Source organism: Bradysia coprophila, unplaced genomic scaffold (genome assembly GCF_014529535.1).
Source record: "Bradysia coprophila strain Holo2 unplaced genomic scaffold, BU_Bcop_v1 contig_87, whole genome shotgun sequence".
In the NCBI taxonomy this organism is placed as follows: Eukaryota; Metazoa; Arthropoda; class Insecta; order Diptera; family Sciaridae; genus Bradysia; species Bradysia coprophila.
The window spans coordinates 1,181,142-1,207,539 of NW_023504014.1; the positions used below are offsets into that span (position 1 = coordinate 1,181,142).

Sequence of the window (26,398 nt, forward strand, 5' to 3'; positions counted from 1 at the left end):
CTCGAGTAGCTCAAAATTTGGTCACTCTAATCACTCTAGCTCAAACGAATCTGCCCCGATTTTTTAATTATTTTTTTGTTCGAATCGTGTTACGAATACCTTTCATTTGATGGGTCGCACGCCTCTGTAGGTTTCAATACAGCTAAGCTACAGCCGAAAACGCGTTCCCGACCCTCGAAAACCACACTCAGAAACCACTTCGAGGCCAATAAAACAAAATTCTGGTTTTTCCTGGGGTAATGGCGTATCACATTTTCATTTTTATGCCCACCCTGAGGTTCCTGCAAAATTTCATGGAGATTGGCTGACTAGTTTCCGAGATCGACCGTCGATAGATAGACAGATAGACAGATAGATAGACAGATAGATAGACAGATAGATAGACAGATAGATAGACAGATAGATAGACAGATAGATAGACAGATAGATAGACAGATAGACAGATAGAAACATACAGAGTAAGTTGAAAGATTTTGATTGTTTGGAAAACGTTAATTTGGTGCATTTTCTATCAAAATGACCAACTTCAAAACGATGTATCTCCGGCAATTTTAAAGTTACATAGTCGAGTGATAGCTCGTTTTGCTCGTATTTGAAGTGCGAATAAGATAGAATAGGATTTGTGTTGATACAGGACAAAGGAAAGAAACTTAAATTCTCGCCTATATATAGTTGCCGCGTCTCAAAAAAATTTCTTCGTTCTTTTTTTGGAAGTTAGACTGCGTCAAGTCCTCCGCTAACGCTCCGGACATGATCTATTTGTCAAAATTTGTGTGTCACCGCCTTCGTGATCAACTCAGATGTGTCTGAACGGTCTGAACCTGTTCTTTCAGAACCTTGCCAAAACCAAGGTTGAAACTTTGCATTTGATCGAAGTATTTAATTTATCTACTGGGTCCACCGACGGTAATGTAGGGCTATTGTTTATCGTTGCGAAATCGGATGAAATATGGGTACAAATGTGTGCGTGTGCGCAAAGTGTCACACTGAATTCAAAATCGACAAACATCAACCGCTCTGTGACATAAAATGGATTTAGAAACGCAAATAATCCATTTGAATCACCAAAAGAAGTACGAAGAATTGTCGCATCTAGTCGACAACACAAGCACCAAAGAGGTAAACACAACGAAACTGCTAAACAAACAAAATGACAACACCGAAACTACCCAAACACTGTCCCTCATCGCCAAATTCCATTTCATTTCGTTTAGCTAATCGAAGTGGCGACAAGGATAGGTCAATCGAATGATACATTCATATCCTATTGGGACGCTATTCTGATAGGAACGGACAGTCTGTCTGAAGGCGATGATAAACGATTCAAGGTTTGTTACGTCAACGGTTCGACTGATGATCCCAATATTTTCAAACCTTAAACCGTAGATCGTATCCACCGTTCTCGATCAACTGAACAAGGTGGTTGTAACGCAGAAACATGCATACGACATAATCTCTCGCTTATTCATTGATCTGCCCAAATTTACACCAGCTCAACTGATCGAATTCACCGAATACTGTACAGGTACTGGGTCTATGAGTTCGTAAGAGGCACTTCGATCAAATTTCGTAAATTGTTGCAGAGTCTATGAGATGTGGCGAAGCAAAATGTGTTGGTTGGAAGGATCTGTTTCCGCCAGTCTTGAAATTGGTCAGTGATTACCAAAAGGTCATGGTGAATGGCATTGTGACGACCGGAGCACAGTTTCGCCAGCAATGCATTCAATCGTTGATAATGATGAAATGGCCGGTTCAAATTCTGACACCGATCGCAATGATGTTCAGGTATGGTTGGGAAACCGATCCGACCGAACAGCCCGCCACAAATCAATTTCCCATTTCACAGAGAAATGCCAATCACCAAAGAGGAGCGCTCCAAGATATTGGGCAAATTCGCCGACAGTCTACAAGAGCTGGAACCAACCGAACTGCCTCCATTGGCCAATCAGTTGTTCGCGCTTACAACTAGTGTACCGCTGGTGTTGATGGTGTTGTTCAGCTTTCAAAAGTTTTTCCACAAATTTTATTATCGGAAATTGTTTACCGATCTGGATGCCGATTCCATGACTGAAACGGACAGTATCGGTAGGTGATGGTGTAAGTTTCTCTGGCCGTACATCTGACTAATGGCGAGCAATTTTCGTTTGTTTGATTCAGATCCGTACCCCTATTCCGACAAGGACATGCGCGAGGCAGAAGAGACGATTTTGTATCACTTGAGCAAAAGTACGCAGTATCAACTAACTGAAGACCAGGTTGTGGCTAACTGTCGGGTAAGTAAGACGTCCAACAACTTGTTACGCAATCAAAATACAATGCAACACTTTCCAGGCCCTATCAGCCGTCTCCAAATACATTCTCACGCCATTCATGCTCAATGCACTGTTCTCAATGTGTAACATTAACCGTGACCCCTCATCCACAACCACCCTGTCAAACTCACCGATTCTGTTGTTCATTCGCAATGTCATCCGAAACAACGAAACGGAAAAGAAAATGTGCGCACAGTCGGCCTGGTGTAAGGATGCCTCGGACACATACGCCGTCGATTTGGATAAAATATTCGCGATACTCATCGATCAGAGCAGAGAAGGAATGGATTCAGTTACGCCGGGCATTGTGAGTTTGGCTTTCGTCTTGCTGAAGACGAAAGACTGTCCGGAACTGAATGCCATCGGAATCGGTTTCTTGGAAAAGTTCGTCAAAAAGAGATTCATTTTCGGCCAGGGGATCGTTAAGGAAATCGTCCACTTGATGATTGTGAATCAGGATTGTAGTCAGTATGTTGGTAAGACTCATGACTAGCTTCTGCGTATCATCAAACTCTATTTTCTGTGATTTTACTAGAATGCCTGACACGACTGAGTCTTAACTGCACGTTAACTGTTTCTGAATGCATCGGACCGATCAGTCATGTGTTGGAAAATATGTTACTGGTAAGCTGGCACTAGCGACTGGTGATACATATTCATCTGTTAAACCCATTTTCCCCCCCAGATTCCCGGCCAAAATGCGATTGATATGATGATGGCCATCAGTCCTCTGATGAAAATATCGGAGAAGATTCGGGATTTATTTATCGACGTCCTTCGCAAAGCCATTTATGACCGGTAAGGATGTTGAATGCAATTTAAATCAAATTGTAACGAGACATCGATTGCAGCAATGTCTCCACCATCCAGATGGGAGTACACGGATTTTGCGTCGTCCTAAAGTTGATTCGCGACAACAATTCACGTCGAACTCGAACCGGCAACATACTCTCTCAACCGACTCTTTCCGGATTGTCGCTAGCTTCACAAATCATCCAATCGAACCGGATGCACAAAAGTCGACACTTTGATATGTTGGCCCTGGAAATACTCGGAGTGCTGAAGAGATGTTTCAATCAGACCAGTGACGTCAAAGTGACGCTGTACGAGGGATTGGCCAGAGCCATCGAATTCAATCCGAAATTGATTCCGCACCTGTTGCCGTTTTTCACGCATCATTTTGTGCAGTACTTCGATGTATCGGATCTGGGATTCGAGATTAAATTTGAGAAAATTGTGCGCGAACGAAGCGAAAATGTGTTCGACATTTGGGATAGTCTGGGACACTTGGTCTTTCTGATGAGCCGCATTGTGGTTCTAGCACGGTCGAACGATCTACACTGTGAGACAGAGTCGACGATCAAAATGCTGGACAATTTGGTGAATAAGATCGATGTGTTGACCGTGGAGCAACTGGGTCTGGTAAGTAGTCGGTCTTGGAAACCTAGTCTAGCAAATGGTAACGAGATTCAACTGAAAATTGTAGGTCGACAAATTGAACGAAAGGACTAGTCATGTTGCCGTTCAATACTTGAATACCATTGAGGCACTGATGGCCTTTGCTTTACACGTAAGTTATGAATGATCATCTTTTCAAAGTTAAGTCGTTGAGATCTTGCGCTTAAATTTAGTCAGCATCGACGGAGAACAATTACCTGATAAAACTGTTGCGACTGTACAAACACCATGCCGCCATATTCAAGAAACTTACGGTAAGAACAGAGCTCCTATTTCCTCGTCTAACGATCCAACTCAAATCCTTTCCATCTACAGGCAGCGAATGTCACTAAGAAAGCCAGAAAGGGTCGTAACGCAGACACTACTGCCAACACATCCGCTGCTGTCAAAGCAGTCCATTTTCAACCCGAAAACATTTGGGATCTACCTACGATACACATGTTCTTGCAGATCATTTACGAGTAATTTCTCTCACGAATGACCACTTGTTGTATGCGCGAGCTAACAATTTCCATATTCACAGAGACGATGTCCCGTTCGCTACAGCAAATCAATTGAATCCCCTTCGCACCAGTCTGGATTTCGTTTGTTTCATTGTCCAGACAGCTTCGCAAAAAATCACGAAACTCTACAAGGACCCGCAGAATCGCCAGTTGAAGCACAGCAAGTCAGCGTTCAGTCACTTGTGTGCTGTGGCACGGTTAAATTTTGGAAAATGTGTCACCAATTTGACGGACATCATTCAACGATTCGATTTAACATTTGCCGAGCTGAGCATCGAATTGTTTCATCATTGTTTGACCGCTGGGGATGTGCTTTTCAAGCGAAAGTTGAACGAATTCCTGAATTTTCTAAGTAAGTTCCGGTGCTGATCCGACAATTCACTTTGCTAATTCGCAACGTTTCCACAGCCAATCAACCGGCGGAGAAGGTGTCACAGAGTATAATCACAGTTTCGAAGGTGATTCAAGACCATGTCGAAACTTTGGTGATAAATGACAGCGAGGCGGAGAATCGGATCATCAACTTGATGTTACAATGCTTGGATCTGCTTTACAGCAATTTCCCCGAACATGATTCAAATACGTTGGAGGTGAGTGCTTGTTAAGCATGGTGGTCTGGTAGATTGGGCTATGTGCTTTCGATATGGAAGGCACTTCCACCTTGGGCAACTGTCTTCCTTCGAGTGACGAGGTTCGGTGAAAATGTGCTTCGTTCCCCGGACACCGCCCGATCTTATAAACATTTCGAATTTCTGCCTACTGACCAGATCTGCCGCACCCAAACAATTTACCATCCCATTCCTTGCAGGCTTTCCAATGGGTCCACAAAATTTCCTTGGACTATGACATCAGCAGCAAGTCCATGAATCGCATTCACAAGCTCCTATTCGACCTTCGGATGCAAAATGAATTCGGTTCGTACTACGATTGTGTGGCATTGCAAATATCCCAGATGCTGCATCAGCACGAAGAAGTATCGCTGGAGTGTCGCTTTGAATTGAATTCACTAACACCGTACACCGTCAGTTCCTGCATCACATACTTGTGCACATGCCTGCGGCAACAGATCGAGTTCGTCGAATATTTCACAACGAAGGCGAAAAGTTTGCTGGCCAAATTAAAAATTACCGGCCAGTGTCCCAGTGTCATCCAGTCAATGAGATCTTTAGAGCGCAAGATCTGTTGCCAGCTAATACATATTTGCAATGCCGCCACACATCTGGCCAATTCGGCGATTCCGATGGGAATGTGTATCGATCAAGTGAAACGATTGCTGATTCAATTGTACGTCTGTCTGACAAACATAACAAAATATCTGATTTTGCGTCACGCTATGGTCCCGGTCGACTGCCACTCTGTCCTGTTTGACCAACTCATCCGAGCTGGTGGTCGTTCTTTATCCCACAAAGTGTACTGTATGATCAGTTACGTTGAAGAGAAACAATTGCCCGACAAAGTGCTCCGTGAAACGAAATTCCTGCCGAAGCTCGTTTTACGCATCGAAACGTTCAACAAGTATGTCATTTATCTGGGTAAAAAGACCAAGTCCGATCTGGCGAGTTATCTTCACATCGGTCGCGTCCGATATTTTAAGATCAAAGATCTGCAAGACGTTCTGGACCAGACCATGGAAAATGGCATCGAAGTGAGCGAATCGAATTTGGACGAACAGGAAGAGGATGTTGACTTACTATCCGATGCAGAAGCGACGTCAGTCGACGATGGAAATTCGTCGCAAATTTCTTCGACGACAGCCAGTTCGAATCTGACCAAGGATTCCGATGTGGGACTGACGAAAGCGAAAATTTTGCGGAACATGGAACGCATTAACAAAAAGGCTAAGAGATCGAATAAGGCCGCTGCGAAGGAGAAAGACGCACCGCCGTCGAAACGACGAAAAACGAAATCGAAAAATGTTTAGAGCTGAGGTGATTTGAGTGAAAATAAAGTTTTGTTGCATCTGACCATCAATTTCATTTCATCCAAATCGACTCCGTCAACCACGACCATAAGCCATGACTCCCATAACTTCTCAATACAGTATTCTTATCTCAAATGGATTCCTGTTGGACTGCAGAATAATGTTGTGATCATCCATAGCAGAAAGGTAGCGAATTTAATGAAGAAATTCCTGCTTAGACCATGCCTAGAATTCTATGTTTATGTCAAGGGACTAATTTGTTCACTTTACCTGCAGCACCTCGCGGAAATGATTCATTACCTGATAGCGCGGTAGGTTTCATTTCAGTGGATCAAAAAACTAACACAATTAGGCAACCAGTGAGATATTGTTGTACTGGTCCTTGTGTCGCTCACTTTCGAAACCGAAAGTCAAACTTACATAATTGTTTGGCCTATTTTGACTACAGAGTGTTAATAATATCGGTATACACATCGATCAACAGCAGGCTGTTATGCTGAAAACAGACGAAGCGTTGAGAATCTATTTCGATCAAGTTTTCATTAAATTTCATTAAGAGTCGAAGTGGCAGAAGAACAAATTTGATCGAAACACATTCTCAACGCTTCAGAACGCGTATTCAGATCGTCATCGGCTCTTCTAGGCTAACTTCACTTTTGAGTTTGGGTTCTAGAGACTCAGACATTCTTTTAAGAGCTTGTGTTGCTCCTCCCAGATGATTCTAATGAAAGTCAGCATTGCTCATCGCTAAATCGCAGACAAAGGTTCAGTTGTATGAACGTTATCAAGAAGCGCCGTTCCTAATGCAAAATGGAACTGTTAACGACCTCTGTCGCACATAAGGCTCGGAACGGGTCGGGTTCGGTCAGACCGGAACCCGAACTTGATTTAACCCGAACCTGAAAAATTATTTCGGGTCCAACCCGAACTTGACCCGAACTTGAATTTTCGATTTCGGGTTTAACCCGAACCTGACCTGAACCCGAAAATGTTCAACCCGAATTTGATCTGAACCTGAATTTTCAATTTCGGATTCGACCCGAACCTGAACTGAACCCAAAATTTTAAATTTAATCAGGTCGGGTTCGGTTAACCCGAAATTTTGAGCGTTTATTACACTAAAAAAAGTCAAAAATTTCGGGTTACCCAAACCCGACCTGATTAAATTTAAAATTTCGGGCTCAGTTCAGGTTCGGGTCGAAGTTCGAGTCAAGTTCGGGTTGAACCCGAAATAATTTTTCAGGTTCAGGTCATGAATCCGGTTGAGGTCAACCTGAACTAAAACAGGTCAACCCGAACCCGTTCCGAGCATTAGCTCGCACATGAGCAGAGTATCACCAGATCGGGCATTTCATGCTGATTTAAATGGAAAAATTCAATTTCACCGGCCCACACCAAACGGAAGAGTTTTGATCCGTTCAAGTCTCACCGACATGGTAGAAAAAAGTGAAAAAAAAAAAATATTTTTCAACATTTTCCTACTGAAAAATACATTTAATCAGAAAGTACTTTTTGTCCACTAATAGTGTACCTTATACAGCCAGTCTGGCCCTGGGTTACACTGTAACGTAATTTTTTTTAATATGTACATTTTAGTTAAAAGTGCACCCCAGTCGAAAGTCCTTACTGTAGGCTCTGCGAGAAAACAAACAAAACAGCGTGTTTGTTTGTTTTTCGCTAGCTTTTCCACCATATCTGTCAAAAATACCAGCGTTACAATAGTTTCACTCTTTTAGTCCACTTTTTTTGTGGAACTAGAAAAAGCAGAGAGATGCTAATATGACGACTGGGTCGTTTCGACGGATAGAGGGAATATGTCGAATGATTTTGAAATTGGTTGAGCGAAAATGTATTGAATTCTCTCTCAAAAACCCAACTGTCATTCGACATGTTCCCTCTATCCGTCGAAACGACCCAGTCGTCATATTAGCAGCTCTCTGAGAAAAAGTGAAACTATTGTAACGCTGTATATATGCAGCGTTACAATAGTACCACTTTTTCAGTTTCACAAGCTAGCTAGATTTGAAAACGGCTAGCTTGTGCAACTAAAAAAGTGGTACTATTGTAACGCTCCATATATGCAGCGTTACAATAGTACCACTTTTTTTAGTTCCACCTTCCAAGTTTGTCTAAATGCATGAAGGTATGAATAGCTAAACACAGTAACTAATTAAGAAGTCCTGAGTAGATCTTAGTTATTTGTTTTGATTTTTGTTTTTTAAAATGATTGTCTTAAAGCGTCACAGGGTCATTAAATTTGGTTCATTCATTATTTGGTGATATTTTAAATTTAACAGGAAGATGATTGAGTTTCATTGTTAAAGGAGGAATGAATTGTGTACCAAAAAAAGCTGTTAAACCAAAATTTTACAGCGAAAGCTGTATAGAAACGTTGTAGAGATCGTTTTTTTTTGTAAATATGTCGTTCAAAAGTGGTTTGCGACCCTTCTTATAGTTACAAATTTTTAGGATCAGCTTGTACATCTGCGTTGATATCCAAATTCTCTTTATATTTCGATCAAAATTTATCGTTTATTAATTACTGACGTGATTCGTTCTCATCGAGTAATATTTTTCTTAGAAAATCTGTTGATAAATGGATGAATCGTCTCGCGATAAAGAAAATGTTGTTTCTAATTTAAGTTATTTAGCGAGCTCGATTCCAGGACTTGTGTCCAACCCGAGCTGGAAGCTGAAAACCTCTTTTTTCGGTATTAAGCAACGAGGGAATAAGCAAGAAATGATTCACGAAATAAGTCCCATGTCGTCACACCAATGTCATCCATCTAAGGACTCAACGTCAAGCACTTAACCTGTCATACAACTATAATATCCATATGTTATCGATAACGACGACAAAAATAGTGACAAACTCTGAGTAATATGGTCCTTTATATGGTAAAATGCATGTTGAAAAAATTGAAGTACAAGATTTTAAATCAACAGACTAAAAATACTTTGATCCAGGGCCGTAGCTACTAATGGGCTTAGGCGGGCTGAGCCCGCCTTGGAATCTTGCGAGCCCGCCCTGGAACTTCTAGAGTTCATCTGGAAATTCTGTTAACTTAAAGACATATCGATTGAAGTTGATGTCTCTCATATGCCTTATGTATTTATCAACCTAATTCTGTTTGTTCATTTGCTGTGTATATCTTCTAAGTTCATAAAAAAAAGTCTCGCTGCGCGGCTATTTACATAGTAGAGACTTAAAACAATTTTGAGTTTTAATGCAGGACGTTGTATGAAAAACATTCAAGATGCTCAAAACGTTTTTTGCTTCAACCTTTGGCTATCCTAATCCCAAATTACCTTTGATGGACGTGTTGAGACAAAAACTTGCTTAGTTGCTTAAACACGAAATTTTTGAAATTTTTCCTTTTTGAGTCATCAAGTACTTTTGTTCATCTAAATCCTGATCAAGGTTTGAGGGCTCGGAATCGGGTAAATTCAGGTCAAAAATGAATGCTTTAGGTCTGATCTACGCTGAAAGCTGAAGGTCATAAAAGATGTTCAGCGTTCACTTGGCTCAGTAGCTACATTTTTCGCATTTTGAATTTTAAATGGTCGTAAACAAGTAACTTCCAGTGTAGCTACATGACTTTGTTAATGACATTGAACAGCTTTTCTGTACGATTTGCTTTCTCATAAAAAAAGCATTCGTTCTTGAACTACTAAAACATGATAAGCTTCTAAAGATATCGGATCATGGCAGCGGTTTTCATAGACGAGTTGAGACGGCTGTTGTACCGCTAGAAAATTTTTGGAAGTTTTTTCTCAAAAATTTCATGTTTTTGATTTAAAATATTTCCTCAGCTTTCTGACTTCAAGATCACTGACAAAAAGTTAAAATTTTAGATCAATTTGGAACAAATTGAAGCTATTCAGAGAATTTTGTGTTTCCTTAGTTTCTTCAATCCTTAACAAAGTTCAAGAGTACAATTTTTGGCTGGAAGTAAATTTTTTTACTTCAAAAGTTATACTAAAAGACATCACTCTTCTTATTTATAATTTTGAACTACATTTAACATACAAGCATGGATTTTAAAAAGGCAGTACGTTTTCGAAATCTAATTTTTTTTTGTAGTCAATTCTCAATTCTTTGAGTCTTTCTTGAGGTGATGGCCATTTCTTTAAGTTTTCAATAATGAAAGGGCGTTGTTGCAATAGTGAAGTCTCGGCATCAAATGGCCATCCTGACTACCGATGTTATGTTCAAAAGAAATCAAATAAAAATTGAAATTGTCGCTATCATTATTACTGAAAAAATTTCGCTCGCTCCGCTCGCGTTGTCACAACTGACTAATACTTCACACAATCTAGTTTTAGTAAACATAAACAAAAATAGTAAATAGTATAATAAATTACGACAATCGTTTTAACATCTGCACAATAAACGTAAAGCTTTTTATAAAGTTTCAATCTAAGGGCTTGAGCCCGGCCTGAAAATCTTGTCTAGCTACGGCCCTGCTTTGATCGATAATAGACCCGATTTTAATACTGGTCATTTGCTTGCCGTCTGTAGAAGGTAAGCCTTAGTCAACTCCAGCAAACATTTTGAAAAACGGATAAAAATTCTTTAAGCTACAGTTTGTTCAAAAATGAAATGCTCAGTTTTTAGTATTTCGAGACATTTCAAAATTGCAATCTGTCAGATAGTAAAGGATGCGTTTAATTACCCGGCGCATTAACAGATTTGAAATTTGAATGGTTTTTTCCACAGCTACATATTTTTGCATGTTAAGTTTCTTACATTTTTTGCAAATAGTATTTTAATAGTAGGAAACTTAGATTTCGTCAGAAGAATTCGCGGACGGAAAAATGTAAATTTATTTTGAGTCTGAGTATTGTTCTACATCTATGATTTCTCTTAGATCGTGTTTCTATTCAAACAAATCGATGGTCTTTGAATACTCAAATCTGTAGAAAGACCGTCTGCTTCATACATTTAGCAAATTTTTTACAAGAAGTTTTATTAGCACTTGAAGTGACGATATTGGAAACACGAATAAGCATCAGGGAAAAAAAATTTGTCAACAATTATAAAAAATGTGGCTCCCCTACAGTCCAACCGACTAGGCGAATAGATCAATTTTTGCATTTATCAATTAGTTTCAGTGATCATTCTAGTAATTATTACGCACTACATGGGAATAGAGTTGAATTAAATTCTACTTTACACACATTTAATAGTTGATTTTGTTATTCAATGCACAAAACTTATTCTACAAAACCAGTTCACTCGGCCAACATACATTTCTATTGAAATGGCAATTGTCAAAATGACATCGAAGCCATTGATTTATGATGCCGAGAAGGAACATTCATCTCGCAGAAATTTTACTTTTTCATTACTTTTTATGTTTTTGTATTTACTTTGAGTTATCATGAATAATGAAAAGGATTTCGTAAAAACACAAAAAAATAAACAAAACAATAAAAGAAATGAAAAAGTAAAATTTCTGAGAGATGAATGTACCTTCTCGTCATCATAAATCAATGGCTTCAATATTATTTTGACAATTGAAATTTCAATAGAACATGTATGTTGGCTCAGTGGACTGGTTTTGTAGAATAAGTTTTGTGCATTGAATATTTAACAAAAGCAACTATTAAATGTGTGTTAATTATAGGTTAATTCAACTCTATGATTCCCATGTAGTGCGTAATAATTACTAGAAAGATCACCAAAACTAGTTGATCAATGCAAAAATTGAACTTGACTTGAAGCAAATTTATTCGGTATTTGAAAAAGAGTCGCTAATATATGCAGCTATAGTATTTTTGACAGCTGTTAAAAGTTATGGAATGTATTGTGGATTGGATTGTTTCGATTTATTTAAAATTCTCAATAGTGGCTGGGTTCTAACAGTTAGCCGCTGTACAACACCATCGATTTCTTTGAATAAAGACACGATCTAAGAGAAATTATAGATGTAGAACAATACTCAGACTAAAAATAAATTTACATTTTTCCGTTCGCAAATTCTTCTGACGAAATCTAAGTTTCCTACTATTAAAATGCTATTTGCAAAAAATGTAAGAAACTTAACACGCAAAAATCTGTAGCTGTGGAAAAAAACCATTCAAATTTCAAATCTGTTAATGCGCCGGTTAATTAAACGCATCCTTTACTATCTGACAGATTGAAATTGTCAACTGTCTCGAAATACTAAAAACTGTGCATTTCATTTTTGAACAAACTGTAATATAAGAGGAGAGCTTTGGGAGAGTGTTATGCTATGTCATGTTTTGTTATAGACATTGGAAAGGAGGAGAAAAGAGAGGTTGAAAATTTAAAGAAAATCACGGACGTAATATTGAAAAATGGTTTTCTCAAAATAGCCCTGGATCAGATCTGAATATAAACGTTTCAGTCTCTTCATTTTTCGATTTTTCATATTCAGATCGGGTAGAATCCGATCTGATCTATCTATCTGAAAATTGTGTATGAACATTTCAGATTAATTTGGATCTGAAACTCTTCTGAATGAAAAAATTCAAATTATCGAATTTCAGTTTGACATAGTGCCCAGATTCAAATCAGATTAAGATTACTTGGAAGACTTATCTGAAGTAGAATCACAAGAACCTGGTGTTGCTTGTTAAGTCTCTACATCTTTTAAAAAATCGTTTTAGGTTGACGAGGTATTATACTTTTCGAAAATACCAAAAATGTCAGAATTATGAATCAATTGACTATCTAAAGCCACAAAATAGAAACATTTGAATACGTATTTAAACCTGTTATACTTAGTGCTGTTGCGTAAATTATTATCGCACCATGCACGACGCGTCATGACAAATTTTCAGCGTCGCGGTAAGTGAACGGTGTGTATATAATGCAGACCTGTTGTGTGTATATTACTGCGAGTTGTGAAATAAACAGAGTTTGATATTTCCAGTTGAATAGAACCTGCTGTACGAAAATTATCAATTTGACCATACATTCACTGTAGTGCAGTAGTTCTCAGAAGAAAAAACCGATTCATTGAAATGGCACCAAAAATTCGTGCAAATTCTAACAACAAGAAAACCAGTGTGAAAGAAACCAAAACCGCTCAGTGTGTTGAAGTGAAAACTGGTCGAAAATGCCGTGACTGCAATCGAATATTCGGAAATGCGTTCCTATATGCCAGACATACACTAATGGTGCACCAGAAACAAGTCCAGTGTCCCGTGCTCGAATGCTGTCGAAAGCTAAAAAGTACTTCCGGCTTAATGAACCATTTCCGAACCACTCACAAAAATGCTTGTAGCTTGTGCGGACATTCAACCAAAAATAGGAAAGGGCTTCTCGTGCACCTGGCACTCGTTCATGATCTGAAACGCTGTGTCTGTGGCGTGTCCCGACGTGAGCGAATGAACGAGAATTTTGTTTAGATAGAGACTGTGCATGTCCACTAAAATTAAGACTTCTCCATTTTGTGAACACGAATTCAGATTTGTGACGAAGAGCACCCCGACTTCCATTAAGGAACCTAAATTAAACATTTCTTCGGTACACAACATGTATATTTATTGCGAACACTATACAAATCTGATGTAATTAAGCTGGAAGACAAATAAACTTACGGGTCGTACGTTTCTTAATTTACAGGATTTTATTCACATTTTGTACACTACACAATTCGCTTGCGATCAACAATTGTGCATTGGAACTACATCAAATTACGTTCACTGCTTCATTATATCCAGCAAACATTTTCTTGTTCGACTTTTTTGTCGTCCGTCCACTATCATCACTTCAACGGTCAAATCCAATCGACTTTACTTTGGTCGAATTTTCTCATAAAAATATTTCTGCGTCAAATTCTTCCCTTGTAATCGGATGTTGTTGCGCAATTTGTACAAAAAATGAAATTGCTGCAACGCAAATTCGTAGAGTTCGTTTTCCATTTTCCAAATGGGAGACTTTGTTATATCACTTATTGTTTTGCTAGTCGGTTGCAGTTTCGATGCCGTCTGTCGCAGATGCGACTTGCTCGAATTCAGATAGTGGTCCAACGTTCCGTTGAATATTCTGCATATTGAGAGTAATGAATCGACTATCAATTGGCACTAACTAAATATATTTACCTCGGCAGTGAAAGTTCCAATAAATTGATGAAATCTTCCATTTGTTCCGTTACACCGACTAAGAAATAATTATTTACTAAATTTTGTTTTGCTTGGTTGAGCGCCCATTCATTGCCTGGGATCCTGGAATCAATATAGATATTTTATGGCATGATGTTGAACAGTAATAATCTTACAAAAGGGGTACAGAGGTTGACAAAAATTGTTTTGTCGTAAAGGCATACCTCCCAATTATATCCTCTGACTTAGTTGTAAAAGTATTTGTAAAAAAAGGGAGTCTGGCAACACTGCAGTCAAGGCTAGATATGTCTTTATGCAATTAATTTTACATCAGTATTTTTGCTAAAGAGCTGAAGTAGTCGCAAAACCAGCTTCAAAGCTTTGCAACTACTTTTACAGCTACTTTTTGATGAAAGATAATTTGTTGTCTGATGAAAACCACTGACGAAATCGCAAAATTTCCTATCGTTCCCTATTGTATGGTCGAACAATTTATATCTTCTCAGTATTTCGTAAGGAATGAATACCCTATGGTTGAAAAAATTGCAAAAGAAGTTGCTAAACTACTTTTACAACTACTTCAGCAACCACTTAGTTGGTATTTAGCCTACAATCTAGCCTTACAGTGTTGCCAGTAGGGATTGCAAACCGAACTCGAATTCAAAAACCGCGGTTCCGGTTTTTCTTCCACTGAAAACTGCAATTAACCGGTTCACCGCGGTTTTTTCAACCCTAAGATCAAAAAAAAAATCTCTGAATTTCATAGTTTTAATACTTTTTTCGCGTTTATGACGCGGTATTTCATATTTAATTCAATGAAATTAAATGAATTTGTTTGGAGAGGGAATTTGGGTTTATCTTTGCATCGACACATAAAATATCTTAAGTTTCTGCAGAAAAACTGGTTTATAATTTCGGAGGATTGCATCTCTTGACTTCGGCGGAGGATACAACCCTCCTCATCGAAGATAAACCAATTTTCGTATCACTTAATCTAGAACGTAATTTTGTACATATAAAAGTCCAGCATTCGAACATGTTCTCTCAGTGTCAACACTGTCAATATTTAAGTAAATGCTGATAAACGGTCCCTAGATTCGGTCCTCAAACACAGCCGTCTTGTGTTTAATAACGTTTTCGATGTTGCGACTACCATTTGTCTACCATGAATGAGTACTGTCGCTAACTTCTGTTTTCTGCCTTATTCGTGCCTTCGGTGCTTCTATTTATCAACTACACATTCCACATGTCATGAGGAGTTTTTGTGCAAGGAACACAACGCCGGCTTCGATTTTTTGAAGTTTTTTATGTTTATTTTGAAATCATTAAAAATGTCAAAATTCCGAGACCAATGTTTTGCACCTCACATAGAGTTACACTATATGGCACCTCATATCACACATTGCTCATGTCATAATTATGAAACAAGGATAACTCCAATAATACGACATAGGCAGAAAATACAAGCTTGCCACAGAACTTTTTAAATAAATTTAGGACTTTCGGAGCGACTTTAAAAACCGAACACCCCGGTTTTTATGCCTAAAAACCGCGGTTTCGATTGGGCTAAAATTGCCCGGTTAACCGGTTCGGTTTAAACCGGTTTGCAATCCCTAGTTGCCAGACACCGTTTTTTTACAACTAATTTCAAGAAGCTAACAATTGTCGGCTAAGAGATATGTTTTTGGAAAGTTTTCTAAAATTTGAGCAAATTTACCAAATCAATTTTCCAAGAGGAACTAGGGAATGCAACCGGTAAATTTTGTCATACAAAAAAAACCCGGCTTTTTGTACGACAAAATTTGACTGTTGCAGTTCTTATGAGGAACTCTACCATTACGGAATCGATTTTCACAGAACGTTTTTTTGGGTCGAGCCTTAACTCGTATTGTAATAATATTCCACTAAGCCAACTGACCATTTTGCTGGTTTTGGAATTTGTTGTGCATTGAAAGCTACTGGGAAATAAATAAATGTGACAAACGAAACAAAACCGTCGATGTTTGCTTAGTCCTTACTTTAATCGTTCCCAAGCTAGTAGATATGCTCCTTGATGGTACAGGGAGGTGAATGGGATTAGAAACAATTGTCTCAAGGCCTGTGTTTAAAAGTGATATCGCCAAATCTTCAGGTGACTGGGGAACAAGCGGTCTCCGATTTTAATGAGTGATAGCTCGTTGGATTCGTCTTTCAATTCTAGGAAATACGTGTCTTTCACTTTTTCTTTAAAAAAATTTGTTTTCTGTGAAAAGCGCTCAAAAGTGAAGACATGCCAGAGGGTACCGAAAACAGTTTTTCGGCAATAACTCAAGAAAAAATTATTTTAAATTGTTGTAATGTTGTACGATTGTCGGCCTTGGAAAGACCTACAGGTAGAGTATACGCAAGGCTTGGTGCGAGTAGACCCACGAGAGTTATGACTAAAAATGTAATGAATATTCGGAGAGTCCGCCTTTTCTGCAGCTTCGATGTTCCACGAATCTGAGTATGGGGTGTTGTAGCTGGCCTCACCCACTATCGTTCCACATATAAATGAGCCCAGTAATTTTGTGCTGCAAGCCCACAGAAGTGTTGGAAAAAAAGTTGGTGCCAAAATGTAGATTTTTTCCTTCTTTATTCCGGGGGCTCTACAGCTGGAACAGCATCTGGAACGGTACTATGGCAGTCATTTTTTATCGTCAACTATTCTTTTACGTTATCAATACAAAAACGCGTCGCTATGCCACGAATATATCAGATCCACTATTAGTAATATCAAGAGAAAAATCATTAAATTTTTCTCGGAGGATTTTAGTCAAATAAAGTGTTAGCGTATAGCAAATGACCTCAGGACTACGGAACAGTAATTAGTTTTTCAATTGGACCAATATTTGCTACGTGACAGGAGTTTGGAAAAACGATATGATCAAGTTGGAGCGAAGTACATTTTCAGTCGTAACTCTCGTGGATCTACTCGCACCAAGCGGTGCGTATACTCTACCTGTAGGTCTTTCCAAGGCCGACATTCGTACAACATTACAACAATTTTTTCTTGAGTTATTGTCGAAAAACTGTTTACGGTACCCTCTGACATGTCTTCACTTTTGAACGCTTTTCACAGAAATCAAATTTTTTTAGAAAAAGTGAAAGATACGTGTTTCCTAGAATTGAAAGACGAATCCAACGAGCTATCACTCATCAAAATCGGAGACCGCTTGTTCCCAAAGTTAAAATAATGACCTGAAGATTTGGCGATATCACTCTTAAATGGTTTGAAAATGGACCATCGCAACTTGACGAATGTAAATCTAAAAATAATTCCTTACCAGCACTCAGCAGCATGGCCACAGAAAAATGGAATTTGTAACCACATATTTTTAGGATCACAGTCTGGTTGCTTCTTTTCCACACATTCGTCGAACGTCTGGAAATAGAATGGAATTTGAACAATTGTTTGTTGCCATCACACCGAAAAATCCATTGAACACAAACCATTTTATCACCAGCCTTTTTTCTCACTAAATTTGGGCGAAAATTGTCGCCGAAACGTAGAAAGTAGTAGTATGACACTAATCGGTCGAGCGGCTTACGAACTAAATTTATATAAATCGGTTTTGATGGCATGCTGAACCTGTGAACCGAAAAAAGGAAATCGAATATTAACAGCCAATCGATTTCTCTGACTTTTTTTTTCTTTACTTGGAAAAGTCCAAGTACGCCATGTGTCCATGATACAGGGCTGGTTTCATTTCATTCCACATAGTGATATTCTTAGCGAAATCCAATTGATTCTGCAGCGACAGTACATGCATGTTGGCTGTGATGTTTATGTGCAAAACGTGGAATTTATTCTTTTTACAGAGATCATAAGCTAAATTGATGAAGCTGGTCGATCCGGTCTTTGGAATTCGATTGTAGATGACCACCAAATTCTCGTCAAAGTTGACGTCGGAATTTTGTTTTCCGATGGAATTGTTCTTGGACGTCAATTTTGCTGTTGGAATGGTGAAAATGTTCGTTAGCGAAAGACTAGCAAAAGTTGTGGGGTGTCTCGACATACCGAAATTGGAATTTTTGTTGCTGAACCATGGAAAAGTGGACCAATACAAAAATAAACTGAAGCAACCAATTGCCGATAAAATGAGGAAAATAAATCTATTTTTACAGATCATTTTCATTATTTTATTTTTGGAATCTATTTGGTGATGAATCACTGTGACACACACTCGATAGCACGGAAAGAAATTCACATTTTGAACATACAATCCAATTTTCCACTGGATAATGCACAAACTGGATCGCGATTTTTATTGCATAGCACCCAAATCAAAACAATCGAGGCAAAAAATTTCACTTTCGTGAAAATTGTTTCGTTTTTGTGTTCTGTCGTTCGACAGATCGAACTGAGTAAAGTTAACACCGAGACGTTTGTTTTGCAAAATGAAAAGTTATCGTTACGTTAGGCGGGAAAATTTGAATATCGTGTTATGAACATAAACCAGGCCTGAATTTCATTTTAATTACTGCGAAATTTGAGTTTCGTTTTACATTGAAGTGAATACTGAGTTTTGTGTCAGAAGAGTCGGCCCGAGGGGTGACGCACTTCCATTTAATCCAATAAATCCATTAAATCCATTTAATCCAAAAATTTTTTTTTAATTTTTCCGAAATAATTAGGCTACCCACCTGAAAAATTTGTAAAGTAATTGCGAAAAATAGATTTGCACGATCCCCAGCTCGTTTAAGTACTCGTGAGGTATAGGAAATTTTTTTTTGTTAAAAATGGTATTAAATTTATTTAATCCTTTTAATCCACTTTACACCAAAAACTCCTAAAAGTGGATTTTTTCGCTTTTCAACATTGTAGTATAAGTTGTAGTACGTGGTTCGATCAAAATCAACAATTTTTAAGACTTTTACAGTATTTGGTAAAATGAACTTTTTTCCTATTTAATCCATTTAATCCAATTTTTATTCCATTTAATCCATTAAATCCATTAAATCCATTTAATCCATTTAATCCATTTAATCCATTTAATCCATTAAATCCATTTAATACCATTTAATCCATTTAATCCATTTAATCCATTTAATCTAGAAGTGAGTCACCCCTCGAGTCGGCCTATAGATCATCTTCAAGATGCGGTACTTTCAGACGTAACCTCACTTTAGTTTCGTTAAATGTTTCGTTTATTCATTCATTTGTATGAGATTTTTTTTAACGTGGATGGCATTTCAAACGGCCGTGAATATGATCTATAGGTTTGTTCCAAGGCCATATGAATTGTCAAATTTCATCCACAGAGCCATAACCTCAATAATATTTCTGTGTAAATCACGTAGGCGACGTTGGTCGATTTGTATGAAATATCAAGGCTCTGAGAGAACAGGTTAGGACACTTACGAAGGCGGATGAAACACAAATCTTGACAATTCAGACATGCATATTGTTTGAAAAGTCATGAAAACAAAATTGTTTTTTGTTCGGGTTGTCAAAGTTCGTGTTTACAGTTACTTGGAACAAACCTATTATCTTCACGCTTATACAAAAGTAGTCTGGATTGGTATGTCGTTTTGACGATTGGATATGATTGAGGGGTCAAAGTTTCCGAACTATTTTGTTTTTGTATATAGACCTTCTGGAGTGATGGAATTCCGGGAACTGACCTTTAGACACCTTAATGTTTTCCCAAGTCCAGAAGAGAGTTCAAGAAAACTGATTGAAATGCTTGCTATACTTGAGTTCTAGAGCTGAGAAGAAGGTGGATCTTCTGGAGTGATGGAATTCTAGGAACTGACCTTAATGCTTAATCTTTCCCCAAATCCAAAGGAAACTACCAAAAAAATGATTAAATTCATGTTATCGTTGAGTTCTAGCATTGGGATGCGTGTGGGAAGGCTCAGGATTAGTCATACAGTTGCAGATCATTTCAAGACATCATGGTCTTGTAATTTTTAGGGTAAAAATAGTTAGTCAATTCTGACATTTTCCTAAAGTAAAATGTTTGAGAGAAGTATGCCTCCTATAGCTGAGGCTCCCGATCCTTTAACATGTCAGAGCTCGACCAGATATCGTTGATAGGGTTTGAGGTCAGCTTTTGAAAACGCCACCAATAGTCAAAATTATTTAATGACCAGAGAAGTTAGTCTCAAAGTTTGTGGTTTTTAGCCCCGTACGAAGTACGAAGGGGCTTATAGGATTACGATGCCGTGTGTAATTGATGGAATTCGAAGCAGACGGTAAGGGCAAAGTGTTTGCCTATGTTCATAGATGACGAATCCGCAATAAAAATTTGGGCCGTCTGTCCGTCTGTCCGTCTGTCACGTCGATATCTTGAGTAAATCAAAACCGATTTCAAAATTATTTTTTTCCCTGAAAGATAGTCGAAATAGTGAGGCTAAGTTCGAAGATGAGCATATTCGGGTCGGCCCTTCGTGAGTTAGGGCCACCTAAGTGATTTAAGGTCTTTTGGTGATATTTATGGCAAAATAAACGATGGAAATGTAAATAACACGGCAAATGATAGGTATTGTCAATACCAATCCAGGAAAAAAAAGTTTTTTAAAATCGGGTGAGTGGACCGTGAGTTAGGGCCTTAGAAGTGAAAACCTACTAGGGCCCTATGTGTATTTTACATAGAACTCGAGTAAATTTCATTCGTTTTTCGTAATTTTTGTGTCATTTGGAAGGTAATCAAAGGCCGAATAGAATATTGTTGAAAAAAAAAATTAAATTTGGGTCCTCGGACTAAGGCCGCTACTAGGGCCCTATGCGTATTTTACATACAACTCGAGTAAATTTCATCCGTTTTTCGTAATTTTTGTTTCATTTGAAAGATAATCGAACACCGAATAGAATGTTGTTGAAAAAAATTACATTTTTGTCCTCGGACTAAGGCCGCTACTAGGGCCCTATGCGTATTTTACATACAACTCGAGTAAATTTCATCCGTTTTTCGTAATTTTTGTTTCATTTGGAAGGTAATCAAAGACCGAATAGAATGTTGTTGAAAAAAATTACATTTTTGTCCTCGGACTAAGGCCGCTACTAGGGCCCTATGCGTATTTTACATATAACTCGAGCAAATTTCATCCGTTTTTCGTATTTTTTGTTTCATTTGGAAGGTAATCAAAGGCCGAATAGAATGTAGTTGAAAAAAAAATTAAATTTGGATCCTCGGACTGAGGCCGATACTAGGCCCTATGTGTATTTATACTCAATAAATTAAAATTTTAGGGCTATTTGAAATTTTGGTTTTATTTGAAAGGAACGTCGTACGGGGCTTCGTAGTTGCGCTATGCGCAACTTGTAAGATGCACACATTACATAATAATTTTACTTTAACTACTTTAACCGGCGCAATAGGCTTACGGTCAAAGTAGGGTGACAGACGCACTAGGGTCACGTACGCAATAGATATACGGGTTTGTACGGGGCTCAGTCGCAGCAAACGCTCCGACTGTTCTGATGGCTCGTTTTTATACTTTATCGGGAATCCTCCATAGCCCGGTTTGTTCCAAACACTCGACAAAAAAGTTGTTCTACGAGTTTTAGTTATCGAACTAATCTTTCAGAATCCTTTGAGATTAAAAATTGGTTTTTACCGGTTCAAGAGACCAACAAAAAATTTGGAATAGCAGCCCGGACTATATACCGAAAATCTAAACCTGGCTTCATCCTGGATTCTAGGAACATCATTTTGTAGATTTTATTTCCACTTTCTATCAGCGGTTACGGTTTCTAAGCTTCCGTAAATGTTTTTTTCGCATTTCTAAATTGAAAATGTCTAATTTTGCGTGGCAAAAACAGTGAATGCTCTAAATGTATTCCTTTATCAACAAAGTAATGAATTAATAAATTTAATGCTAACAATTAGCAGTGCTAACGAACTCGAAATAACTGCCTTCGATACGCCACTCGACGGTGGTGTGGTTGTCGTCGGACTTGGTGTCGGACTCGTTGTTGGGTCTGTAGTCTGCGCAAAACTTAGCTCAATTTCCCATTCGTTCATCATTTTAGCTCCGCCTCCACTGACTGCAAAAGAGTTTGCAGTAACGTTTACTACGTCCAATCTGGATGTGATTCCATTGGCTGATTTCAATGTGGCAAACAGCGGTACTCTTGAAAGGCCAGCTATGACTACTCTTTGCAGTTCAACTGGCGTAGTGAACGATGCCAAGCTATCCATAAATTTGTTACTTAACGTGTCATCGGAGAAGCTACTGTTCAAATAAAGATACTTTCCACTGCGGTAGTCGTAGCTTTCTTCGTCATCGATGAACAATGTTCCGGTAGCCTTTTTGTTACTATCGACCGCTACAAACAGGGTAATTGGATCATTTTTCATGAATGCTGACGATTTTCGAATCGTTTCTTTTCTCGGAAGAATGGTGCCGCCTCGTTGATAAACGGGGGTCTTCTTCGCATCGACCGGAATGGATTTTGTTTGACTGGTCGAAGCTATGATGCTGTAATCATCGATGTCTTACCATATGTCGCTGAGGCTGCCTGATGACTTTGATGGAAAATGAACATCAACTGATGTTGCACCAGCTGCCATTACTGGAGCGATTAAAAGAACATCGCTCAGCATGTATTGGCTGTCTAGGTGAAAACTGTTAACGTCTGTTGGATAATTCGCCAGCATTGGTCTCATCACGGGCAATCCATTCAATTCGTGTTCATAAAACATCGTGTACCAAAGTGGCAGTAAGCTGTACCGAGCTCGAATAGCATCTCGGAAAATGTCTACCGAGTTTTCAAACAAGTAGGGCTCGCGTCTTCTACTGCCTGAAGTGGCGTGATTCCTGAAGAATGGTTGGTACGCTGCGGCCTGATACCATCTTTCCATTAGTTCTTCAGAGAAGCCACCAATATCTGATCCACAAAAGGAGAAGCCCACAACCGCCAAGGATAAGCAAGTTTTAATGGACACTTGCAAGTATGACCAACCGGCTGTGTTGTCTCCAGTCCAAACTGCCGCATAACGTTGACTTCCAGCAAAAAATGATCGCGTCAAAATGAACGGTCTCAGCTGACTGTTGGATCTACGTAGAACACCATCGAAAGTCCCCTTGGTGTGCATGAAACCATACATGTTATGCAGATTGCGATGCTCCCATCCCCCGTAATGTAGATTTGCTCGTGGCATCGTTTTTTCGTTATCGTCATCAAAGACTGCCGGTTCATTCATATCGTTCCAGATACCGGTGTAAATGGACTGATCAACAAATTTCTCCATCAAATACTGATCTGCGTAATGTTTCCTAGCGTCTGGATTGAAAAAGTCAATGTAGCTGGATGCACCTGGCCAACAATCACCTTCATAATCCATTCCTGTCTCGTTCTTAACATAGTAGTTTCGGGCGGTGCACTCCTGATGAAGAAAATAGTTTTCGTCGCGTTTGATGTGCGGATCGATGATGAAAGTAAGGCGACGTCCGGTTGAATTTAGAGTATCAATAAGTCCAAGAGGATCCGGAAAATTGGTTCTGTCCCACGTAAAGTATTTCTTGTCATCAGTATAGTCGATGTCCAGCCACATTGTGTCCAACGGTATATCGAAGATATCGTAATTTTCCACCACGGTCAGAACGTCCGTTGTATTTACATAGTTCCAGCGACATTGGTGGTATGCAATTGAGAACATTTGCGGCAAATTTACATGACCTGTTAGCTTTGTATACTGACTGAAAGCCTCAGATGGCGTAGGTCCCAGAAACACAAAAACGTCGATTATTCCTGCCTCCGACATGAAATGTGCTGTGCTCGAGTTGTGGATATCCACCCAAGTTTCAGCTGAATTCTGCCAATAAATTCCAGTGGTTCTAGCAGCGCTGTGAGAGTAGAGTACCGGTACTGCACCGTACAATGCCATCGGACTGTCAACCAAAAAATTGGGAACATCCAACGTGTATAAGCGATAAGGTTCTTCGTTGAGTGTTGTCCGTAAAGCAAAATTGTCAGCATGTTCTGGGATTCCAAAGAGAACGTCCGCACCATTGAACACAAAATCCATTGAGATCGCCTCGGGTCCATTTCGTTTCACATCTGTAATACCGTTGAATGTTTCTTCCCATGAGTCTGGATCCTCAGTAGGATCGAGAACAGCGGGTTTCTCGCGCAAATGTTCGTATCGCATCAGACCCAATCCGTTCACCGTCAATGCAAGCTGATCGCCCTGATAGAATTCCATTTTGAATGGTGCATTGTGGATGATGACTGTGCCCGATTTTGATGTGACTAGTATTTGCGAGGCAGTTGTAGTCACTTGAATTGGAATTATTGTTGGATTTTGCAGGAGAGCTTCTGTAACACGATACCTTAAATCGGAAGTTTCGAGTAGTAATCAGAGGTCTGAGGATTCAATTTCGTTTTAATGGTTTACCTGGGCTTCAGTGGTGCCTTTTCGTCGATTTCATAATGAAAAGAGTTATCAGGAAGAGCCTTCAGCGAAAGCACAAACGTCTTGCTATTTTCATTATTTATCAGATCGACTTTCATGTGACCGTCAATTGACAAAGTTGCAGGTAGAACTTCGTATGGTGATTCATTCTGATTCATATAACGGCATCTCCGGCAAAAACTGCTTTGATTACACTTCTTGAATTTCCATTCGTCTACAGCCGTTACGAGACTGATAGCAAGAATTATGATCCCCAACGTTGCAAACACTAATCTCATTTTCTTCGCGATTAATTTGAACAAGTTACTTGTTCGTCCACTGGAAAGATACTAACAGACTGTGTGCTCACTCAAGATGTTTTTAATGTTCGACAATATATTTGTTTAAGCTTATCGAACATGAATTCAGTCGATTGGACTGCCTTTTGAAATTAATGAATTTGTAAACAGACGTAATGGCTATTTTATCAGCAATTGATGTAATAAGCTCTTGATTCCATAAATTATTATTTATAAGTCGCCATCCATATCCGCCATGCATATATTTTAAAAATTATGAGCACACGACCCCACCCACATATACTGCATTTTTTCACGTTAAAGCAAACGAGGCACCTGATCTTGGTGACATCATCATACAAAATATTTGTGTTGAAACTGGAACACACTCAGTATCCAATGTTATTGGAAATTTCCTGAAACGGCTGATCGAGCGATATGTGCATGTAATCATCTAGATTAGGTTGATTTGTAATAGTAGATTACGCTGGATGATGCGAAAGTAATTAATTTCATGATATGAGGTCTAACAACTTTTTTATTCAAAGTAAACCCATAAGAGTGTTTTTTGAGCATCAAGCTTCGCTAACTGGCCTTTGCGACAAGCGTAGAGTTTGCATGTCCGAGACGAAGCCGATGTATACAACTACGCTCGTCGAAAGTACAGAAGCAAGTTGCTAAAAAAAACGCACAAGTGAGTTTGTGATCTTAGATTAAAATGAAGGGTCAGTCTATTACTATTTAGTCTAAGTTTGCGAGTATCATAAACTGGTTTCCGGGTCAATGAATTTCGTACCAACATTCAATCTATTCTGGTTTGCAAAAGTTGATTACCCGAGCGAAAAAAAATTATCGAAGAAGCGCATACAAGTATATAGTGTTCAAAGAGAATGTCAAAAAGAGTGTTCACCCATCGAGCTCAGTTAAATTAACTGGTTTTTTCCTAGTTAACTGGACTTTTACATACAAATTTTGACGTATCACCCAACGGAACCAGTTAATTTTTCTCTCTTTTACGCTCTTTGAACACTGTATAAGGGCATGTCGTATACGTATTTTCAATATATACAGTGTTCAAAGAGCGTAAAAGAGAGAAAAATTAACTGGTTCCGTTGGGTGATACGTCAAAATTTGTATGTAAAAGTCCAGTTAACTAGGAAAAAACCAGTTAATTTAACTGAGCTCGATGGGTGAACACTCTTTTTGACATTCTCTTTGAACACTATATACCTTTTTCGACTTTCTTCCATAAAAAACACGTAAATGACAGTATATGAACAATTCCAGTATTTCCATATGCTGGGCGTATACGTACTTTCGATATATGGACGCATTGTCACCATATACGTTTATATACTGGTTTCTAGTAGTATATAAAAGTGGGTAATTCCAGCTAATTTGTGACTGTTCGAAATATTTTCACAAAATGAAACTTTTTTTCCCTTGAAAGCTCTTGACCAGACGC

At 38.7% G+C, this 26,398-nt stretch overlaps 3 protein-coding genes across 4 annotated transcripts; 1 reads left to right on the forward strand and 2 right to left on the reverse strand.

Moving 5' to 3' along the window:
• Window positions 1–935: 935 nt before the first annotated feature.
• On the forward strand, window positions 936–6,237 carry LOC119084622 (Fanconi anemia group I protein). Of its 2 annotated transcripts, none has more exons than XM_037194688.1 (16): window positions 936–1,119; window positions 1,215–1,328; window positions 1,387–1,525; window positions 1,584–1,785; window positions 1,847–2,085; window positions 2,158–2,273; window positions 2,332–2,788; window positions 2,848–2,936; window positions 2,998–3,110; window positions 3,164–3,734; window positions 3,799–3,882; window positions 3,944–4,024; window positions 4,086–4,231; window positions 4,294–4,628; window positions 4,682–4,863; window positions 5,082–6,237. In XM_037194688.1, exons 1-16 carry the CDS (start codon window positions 1,030–1,032, stop codon window positions 6,192–6,194), a joined length of 4,071 nt encoding a protein of 1,356 aa, XP_037050583.1. In that variant the 5' UTR covers window positions 936–1,029; the 3' UTR covers window positions 6,195–6,237. The 2 variants fall into 2 exon arrangements, with proteins under 2 accessions (XP_037050583.1, XP_037050585.1); XM_037194690.1 differs by having other exon boundaries at window positions 4,294–4,625.
• A 7,454-nt stretch (window positions 6,238–13,691) lies between these two features.
• LOC119084623 (heparin sulfate O-sulfotransferase) lies at window positions 13,692–18,642 on the reverse strand. The gene is made up of 6 exons (XM_037194691.1): window positions 18,310–18,642; window positions 17,949–18,243; window positions 17,742–17,880; window positions 17,576–17,673; window positions 14,271–14,393; window positions 13,692–14,214 (listed from the first exon to the last, which is right to left on the reverse strand). Exons 1-6 carry the CDS (start codon window positions 18,425–18,427, stop codon window positions 13,962–13,964), a joined length of 1,026 nt encoding a protein of 341 aa, XP_037050586.1. The 5' UTR covers window positions 18,428–18,642; the 3' UTR covers window positions 13,692–13,961.
• A 3,419-nt stretch (window positions 18,643–22,061) lies between these two features.
• LOC119084624 (neutral alpha-glucosidase C-like) lies at window positions 22,062–24,997 on the reverse strand. The gene is given in 2 exon segments (XM_037194692.1): window positions 22,062–24,572; window positions 24,638–24,997. Coding segments are annotated over 2 exon segments (2,784 nt in total). The 5' UTR covers window positions 24,934–24,997; the 3' UTR covers window positions 22,062–22,084.
• Window positions 24,998–26,398: the final 1,401 nt, after the last annotated feature.

Coding starts and splice junctions, on each gene's coding strand:
- LOC119084622 (XM_037194688.1), top strand. CDS start 1,030: ATGGATTTAGAAACGCAAATAATCCATTTGAATCACCAAAAGAAGTAC. Junction 1,329..1,386: donor GCGATGATAAACGATTCAAG/GTTTGTTACGTC, acceptor CTTAAACCGTAG/ATCGTATCCACCGTTCTCGA. Junction 2,789..2,847: donor GGATTGTAGTCAGTATGTTG/GTAAGACTCATG, acceptor TGATTTTACTAG/AATGCCTGACACGACTGAGT.
- LOC119084623 (XM_037194691.1), bottom strand. CDS start 18,427: ATGAAAATGATCTGTAAAAATAGATTTATTTTCCTCATTTTATCGGCA. Junction 18,244..18,309: donor CAACAAAAATTCCAATTTCG/GTATGTCGAGAC, acceptor CCATTCCAACAG/CAAAATTGACGTCCAAGAAC. Junction 14,394..17,575: donor GGCCATGCTGCTGAGTGCTG/GTAAGGAATTAT, acceptor TATTGATTCCAG/GATCCCAGGCAATGAATGGG.